At 61.8% G+C, this 7,429-nt stretch overlaps 2 protein-coding genes across 2 annotated transcripts; both read left to right on the forward strand.

Moving 5' to 3' along the window:
- The first annotated feature begins 232 nt into the window (after positions 1 to 232).
- Positions 233 to 4,759, forward strand: SDRG_03156 (hypothetical protein). Its single transcript, XM_008608778.1, has 3 exons — positions 233 to 3,854; positions 3,905 to 4,217; positions 4,264 to 4,759. Exons 1-3 carry the CDS (start codon positions 279 to 281, stop codon positions 4,698 to 4,700), a joined length of 4,326 nt encoding a protein of 1,441 aa, XP_008607000.1. The 5' UTR covers positions 233 to 278; the 3' UTR covers positions 4,701 to 4,759.
- A 406-nt stretch (positions 4,760 to 5,165) lies between these two features.
- On the forward strand, positions 5,166 to 7,153 carry SDRG_03157 (hypothetical protein; the record flags this gene model as incomplete). The annotated part of the gene is made up of 8 exons (XM_008608779.1): positions 5,166 to 5,302; positions 5,348 to 5,410; positions 5,458 to 5,602; positions 5,653 to 5,836; positions 5,879 to 6,516; positions 6,568 to 6,646; positions 6,703 to 6,795; positions 6,839 to 7,153. 8 exons carry the CDS (start codon positions 5,166 to 5,168, stop codon positions 7,036 to 7,038), a joined length of 1,539 nt encoding a protein of 512 aa, XP_008607001.1. The 3' UTR covers positions 7,039 to 7,153.
- Positions 7,154 to 7,429: the final 276 nt, after the last annotated feature.

Raw genomic sequence — 7,429 nt, forward strand, 5'->3', positions numbered from 1 at the left:
GAGATACGACGCTAAGTAGGGCCACGTGAAGGACTGCGATTGGGCTTGGACGCCGCGTGGATGCGATTCCGTGCGAGCTGCTGCGTTTCGACAAGTCGAAGATCGCAAGGCTTTGGCGGCTTTGGCAACAGTTCATCACGGATGGTGCTATTCAATGTCCTGGGATTGGTCGAAATGCATGCATTTTACTCCATTTTAGCCAATCATGTGGCGAGGATTTCGAACATTCCAACGTCGTTCGTGGCCGCCATACAAACGCCTAGTGTAAGGAACATACCATGTCGGCCCTTGCGAGTCCCGCCACGGACCTCGCCGCCGGGGACGCGATGATGGACGCCGTGCTCATCATCCCGAACCGCGTCTGCATGGTCTGCTTCGACGCGCGCTCGAGCGCTGGCAACGCGCTCTTGTGCTGTAACGTCCCGAGCTGCCACACGCGCGTGCACGAGGCGTGCTACGCTGGCGAGGCCAAGACGCTGGCACCGAGCGCGGTCCGAGCGCAATGGTCCTGCGACGTCTGCACGCTCGAGAAGGCGCGCAACGAGCTCACGCCCAACGCTGCCCGCGTCTGCGTCGTCTGCAAGCATTCTGGCGGCGCGCTCAAGCCGACGACGCAGGCGCACGCGTTGTGCCACTTGGTCTGTACGCGCTGGCTGCCCGAGCTCAAGCAGGTGGCGTCCGAGGCCCACCCGAGCGCGGTTGTCGTCGATACCAAGCTCCTCTACGCCACGCGCAACAACCTCAAGTGCTTCCTCTGCAACAAGCGGGGCGGCTGCATGCAGTGCTCGAGCAAGCGCTGCCCCAAGTCGTTCCATGCCCTATGCGCCGTGCGCGCGCCGGCGAGCAAGGTCTTTACGGGTCTCAACGACGAGCAGCAACCCGTGTGCCACTGCGCGATGCACCTTGGCGACGTCCAGCCGACGTTCACGCTTGTCAAGGACTTGCATTTTGGGAACCCCTACGTCGGCGACAAGATGTACGAGCCCGATGCGCCCTTCGAGGCTCTCGAGGCGGCGCCGACGGCCAGTGATGCACCCGCGACGCTCGTGTCAGCTGCAGCGCTCATGCCTTTCTTCAACCTGCCACTGAGCGCGCCGCCGGCCAAAAAGGTCGGGCGGCCCCGCAAGGACGACTACCAGCCCAAGCCGAGCCCAGTCCACGTGACAATGCCGATTCCAAGACCTGACATGCCTCGACTGCCGCCGGCACCACCCGCGCCGGCAGGGCTGGGCATGCTGCCGACGTCGCGGCCAGCGCCGCCCCCACCGGGGCTGGGGATGCTTCCGCCGCGTCCGCAGATCATGACAGACGTCATCCCGTGTCCGCTCTGCAAAGAAGTCGTGTTGCGGACGAATTTAGCGCAGCACATGACGACGTCGTGCAAGAAGCAGGTCGCGACGGCGTCGGCGCCCAAGCCAACACCGACCAAAAGCAAGGCCGGAAAGGCCATGCCGCCGCATTCAACGACACCGACGGGTGGCAAGGCGGCAGCAACAGCTGTAGGCAAGGTGACGCCGACGGCGGGCAAGGCGACACCGACGGGCAAAGCGGCCAAGGCAGCCGAAGGTCCCAAGAAGCCCCGCGGGCGTCCACCCAAGAAGAAGCCCGAGCTATCGATCGCCATGCCACTCGAGCCGAGTCGACCGCCGATGTCGATGTCGATGCCACCGACGCCGTTGCCACCGTCGACGACGACACATGTGCCCGTGGTCATCAAGAAGCATGCGACGACGTCGTTGTTTCCGCTTTCGCTGGGCCAAGCGTCCGTGGATCCGGTCGGCGACCTTGCGATCGCGTCGTTGCATGCAACCATGCCGTCGGACAACCTCTTTATGACGTGGCCCGGCCAGCAGTTTGGCCATCTGATGCAGTCGGCGTTCTTCTGGGACCAAGTGTCAGTCGCATTCTTCTCGAAGTACCCGATGCAGAAGAAGCGCCTCGAGCCGCTCGCGCACTGGCTCACGGGCGCCAAGCCCGACGGCATTGAAAAGCCTCGGGGCGCGTACGACAAGCCGCGGTGCGCCGACACGGTCGTGGTCACGTCATCCGACGACTGGATGGTGCAAACCGGCATGCAGCACACGTGCGATTACATGCTGCTCGCGAGCGGCGCGCAGTGTGCATTCAACCAAGACGTCCACCCGTTCCTGCACGTGCACTCGGTCGCGCCGTCGCCGTCCAACGACGGCACGTCGCATATTGCGGTCAACCTCGTCGTGCACTCGACTGCGGTGCGGTGCACGTTTGCACTCTCGCAGACCGAGCCGCCGGCCGATACGGACGTGGCCTGGACGCGGTTTAAGCCCGATGCGTTTCACGATCTCTTGACGAACGCGACGCCGGCGTATCCGCGCGGCCATAAGCTCTGGGTGGCGCTCCTCGGGCTCGAACCGCTCACCAATGTGCTCATCAAGCAGCAGTACGGCGAGAGCGCAGCGTTCACCGGCAGCCAAGTGCAGGACGACATGACGCTCGAGATGCAACTGTGCGTCGACTTGCTCAACGAGCAAATGAAGACGAACCGCGTGCGGTGGCGGTCGCTCTGGGCCAAAGGCACGCAGTACATGCAAGCGCAAGAGACCCAGTTGGCGGCGCAGGGCCATGTCGAGCGACTCTACCACGAATATGCGTGGTGGAAAGCGGTGTGTCTCTGCGTCATCAAGGGCACAAAGGACCTGCCGTTTCTGCCCGAGTCGGACGACACGCGTCTCCAGCCGTTTGAGGACGGCACGTGCGTCATCTGCTTTGATGGCATCTCGGAGGACGGGAACCCGATCATCTTTTGCGAAGCCTGCGACATTGCCGTGCACCAGCGCTGCTACGGCATCGCCGAGATCCCAAAGACGGACTTTTACTGCGACAAGTGCATTGCGCTGCGCAAACTGCCGTCGGCGCCGGTGTTTTGCCAGCTGTGCCCGATGCGCGACGGCGCGCTCAAGATGACGAAAGAAGGTCTCTGGGTCCATGTGGCCTGTGCGCTCTGGAGCCCCAACACGCAGCTCGTGCACATTCCGCGCATGCTGCTCCAACTGTCGATGCAGCCCCACGTGCGATTTGCAAATTTCGACACGGCAACGGCGATGACGTCGCCGCTGGCCGACGTCGCCGATCTCCCGCCGCCGCTGCTTGCCGGTGGTCTCTGCACGATCTGTCGCGTCGCGACCGGACGCACGGTGCGCTGCCGCCACCCCGACTGCGGGACGTCGATGCACCCGCTCTGCGCCTGGTACGCCGGCTGGCACATGCACGCGTCCGTGGCCGCGTGCGGCTACGTCCACGTCGGTGGCGGCCAAGGTCTTGTCTTCAACGTCTACTGCGACGCCCACCAACCGTCGTCGCTCGCGTGTGCCGACCGGTCGCTTCAGCGCGATGCGCGTGCCGCGCTTCGGCTCGTTGAGGCCACCAAGCGAGCGCAGTTGCGACTCCTCGCGAGCGACGAAGATGCGACGTGCGCCGTCTGCAAGAAGACGAAATCGCACGAGTTGTCGTCGCCGTCGTCGGTGCTGCTGCGCTGCCGCCTCTGCAGCGTCATTGTGCACCCGAGTTGCTGCGCCCCGGCGGTCGCGATCGACCATATTACCAACGACTGGGCGTGCGAAAAGTGTGCCGTCGATCCGACGGCCGCATCGGCGCCCTGTGTCCTCTGCGACCGCGTTGGCGACTACATGCTGCCGGTGCGCCCGTTGGCGTCGACCGGTGCTGCACTGCACTACGGCTTTGTGCATCTGTTTTGCGCCAATGTGTTTCACAGTCGCATTGTGACGGACCCGGCGACGGGCACCCGGCATGCACTGCCACTGCACCCGGTGGAGCCGCCGCTTACCAAGTGCTGTTCGCTCTGCCAGCAACGCTCGGTACGTGCGTGCTCCATGAAAGAAGAGGACAGCCAACGCGAATGGTGTAGGGCCGCCTCGTGAGCTGTAGCAAGAAGCAGTGCCAAGCCGTGTTCCACCCGTACTGCCACCACGAAGCGCGCTTGTACAACTACAAGCCCGGTACCAAGACGGAGCGCGCGTACTGTTGCAAGCTCCACCCGCCGAGCCATGCCGTCTTTGACGAAGCTCGCGGCCTTTGGATCACCAAGCAAGAGATCATGGCGCTGCAGCAGATCCGGTGCACGTACGAGCGCACGCGGATGTTCATCGACTTGGCCAAGCAGCGCGAGAAGACCAAGAAGCGCCTCTTTCTCCATGTCGAGGCGGCGGCGTTTGAAAAAGGTGCGAGCCGACAAGGGGTCACTTCACCGACGTTCTATGCGCGTAGCCAAGGAGGTGGTCGCGGTCGTCAAGCCGACGCGCACGATGAAGGCGTTTTATGCGTCCGTCACGGGCGACGACGACCTGCGGGACGTGACCCGGCGCAAGCCAAAGGAAGTGGTCGCGACCACACCGAGCAAGCCGCTGCAACGGGGCAAGAAGCGCGGCTCGGAGACGCGCCAAGAGCTCTGGCTCAAGAAGCTTGGCGCCACGGACGAGTCGATCGTCGCCAAGCGACCCCGCCGTCGCAGCGTTGACGACGACGCGAACGACGAGACGACGAGCACGCAAGCCGACGCGCACGCAATGAACGAGGCGGACGAGCAACCACACACCAAGCAACACGACGCGATCGCTACGTGGTGGCACCGTGCACTCGAAGCACTGCCAGCGCAAGAAGAAGATCTGGATGACGTCATGGCCACGCTCGTGGACGACGTGTAGGTGTCATCTTGCCTGTTTTGGACTTTACAACAATACTACATAATTTGGCGTCGAGTGCAGCTAGGGTTGGGGGAGCCTCGCGCTGCTTTGGAGAGAGGACGCGTCGTACCCAGTGTGACTGTTGCATAGGTCGCTAACTCTATATATCGTACGCATAGTAAGTCTAATGAGGTATGACATGCTGTCGTGGCTGTCATGCAACTGCGTCGACCACCGCAGCACGCAGGCCGTACACCGCAATGTATATAGGACAGGTGTATGTAGTAGGAGGCACGAGTAGCAACTATCTTGAACGACTCTACCTGTACTAACTAACTAACGAACTGTAACCTGCCAGAAAGGACACGTCAACGCGTCGAGTCTGCCGAAGGGAACTTCTGGGAAGTGACGTGGCAAGAGCACGGAGTGATGACGTCATCTGGTCGTTGATTGGACCGATCCATGGTTGTCAGCAAGTTGCTTCGTATGGCCGACGTCGTTGCAGCGACTGTCGCTGCGCTCACCGGCGGCCTCGCGCTGGTCGGCGTCCGCTTTCTCCGACGCGGCCAGGCGCTTCGGGCGCTGCCAGGGCCCCGCAGCACGAGCGTCGTCTACGGGAACGCGTACGGTCTCGAAGCGCTGGTCACTTGACTCAGCGTCTTTTGCAGGCGCGAGTTTGGCAAGACGCGCTGGCACGACGGCCAGCGCTTCCCGGCGCCATTTGTCTCGTGGTATAGTCCTCGGTCCACCACTGTCGACGTTTCAACAGATGTCGTAGGCAAAACGACTTTGGCGGCGCGTTTCACTACCGGGTGTTCTGGCACCACCGCGTCAATCTCAGCGATCCAACGTCGCTCCAGCATGTGTTTGTGGTCAACGCGGCCAACTACCCCCGCGCCAGCATTCCGCGGGCGCTCTTTCAAGTACGATGCTTCCCCTTGTGTGTTGAGTGCTGCATATTTTGTTGGGCTAGAATTTGCTTGGTGGCGACGGTCTCCTGAGCTCGGAAGACCCGGCGCACGCGGCGCAACGCAAGCGCCTCAACCCTCACTTTGCTCAGTCGATCTTCAAAGGGTACATTCCAGTGTTTGCGGGCGAGACCGAGACGCTCGCCTCGACGCTGGGCACGCTAACCGGACCAGTGTCGGTTCCGGACTGTACGTTCTGTCTCGCGTAGGAGGTGCGAGCTTTGTGTGTAGTGATGACGCGCCTGACGCTCAACATCATTGGCAAAACCGCGTTCGGCTATGACTTTGAAACGCTCGACCCGACAAACAAACGGGCAGCGATCGCTCTCGAGGCCTTTGAGAAGCTCAACACGCCACCGCGCTTCCTCTACACGCTCGGCCTGACGCTATTACCCGGGTTCCAACACTGGCCGCTACCCTACTTGCGGCAGATCCAAACCGCCAAGTCGACGCTCTTTCGCATCGTCGATGACGTGATTGCACACAAGGTGGCGTCACCGGCGCCGGCCCGCGACCTTCTCGACCTCTTGCTGGCCGACGCGGCGATGACGCCCACCGAAGCCCGGGTGCACGTCATGACGTTTATGTTTGCGGGCCACGAGACGACGAGCAACACGCTCTCCTGGGTGTTGGCGATGCTGGCGACGCACCCTGCTGTCGAAGCCGCGGTCGTCGACGAGTGCCGTCGCGCCTTGGCCAACGCCGGCGGTGCCGTGTCGTGGCAGACGCTAAGCGACCTCCCTCTGCTCACAGCGACGATCTATGAGACTCTGCGTCTGTACCCGACGGCTCCATTCATCACGACCCGTCATTGCGTTGCCGATGATTCGATTCCGCGCACGGACGATGCTCCGTTCTTCATGCCCGCGGTAGTTGAGTGCTTTTGCTGCAAAGCACGGACGCAGTCGAGAGGTGTGTAGGGAGCGCACGTGTCGTTTAGCGTCGGCGCCATCCACCGGAATCCACGATACTGGACCAACCCTGATGCGTTTGTGCCCCGTACGTTCTCGCGGTTGTTGCTTGTGACCTGAGACGCAATATGCGTGTGCCTCTAGAGCGATTTCTGGACGACTCGACGGAAGCTCTCGCCGACAAGGCGCTCCGAAACGGCAAGGGCAATACGTTCACGTACATGCCGTTCAGTGCCGGTAGGATCCTGTCCGAGCTGCCGCACGTGTGAGCGGATCGTAGGCGCCAAGAACTGCATCGGGAAGCGCTTTGCCATTGCTGAGATGCAGACTGTGCTCCTCCAGTTGCTTCCCAAGTATGCTTTCACATTGGCGACCGATGCCAACCTTCACCCGAAACTGACGGGCGTCACGATCAAGCCGAGCAACTTGGTGATGCACATATCGCGTCGCGCGCCATCTTGTGCCGCAACTCTGTTCTGAGCGTGCCAGCATTGCGCGCCTTTTCGCTGAGGAAAGATCTCCGACACCAGTCAACGAACCCGTCGCAATGGATATGTCATCGTGACATGTCGACTTAAAGACTCGAAATTGGCTGGTCGATGCTTGGTGCGCATGGGGCAGTGAACACTCCGACTAGAAAGTGGGCGACATACTCGTTAGAGACACGCAACATACGCTAAAGCGCAGCATATCATCGCAAAGCTCCGCACACGGTGCGATCCAAAGCAGTGCGCGAGCTTGAAGCGGTCCATCGGGCCGACGCACGTGGCCTATTGGGGGCAGTCTCCGTGGCTTCGTCGATACAAAAGTCGTAGTTCGCTGCCGTACGAGATAGCAACTTTTGCAGTGTCCTTAGTTGTCGACGCCCACC

This window comes from Saprolegnia diclina (assembly GCF_000281045.1).
Source record: "Saprolegnia diclina VS20 unplaced genomic scaffold supercont1.7, whole genome shotgun sequence".
Classification (NCBI taxonomy): domain Eukaryota; phylum Oomycota; class Saprolegniomycetes; order Saprolegniales; family Saprolegniaceae; genus Saprolegnia; species Saprolegnia diclina.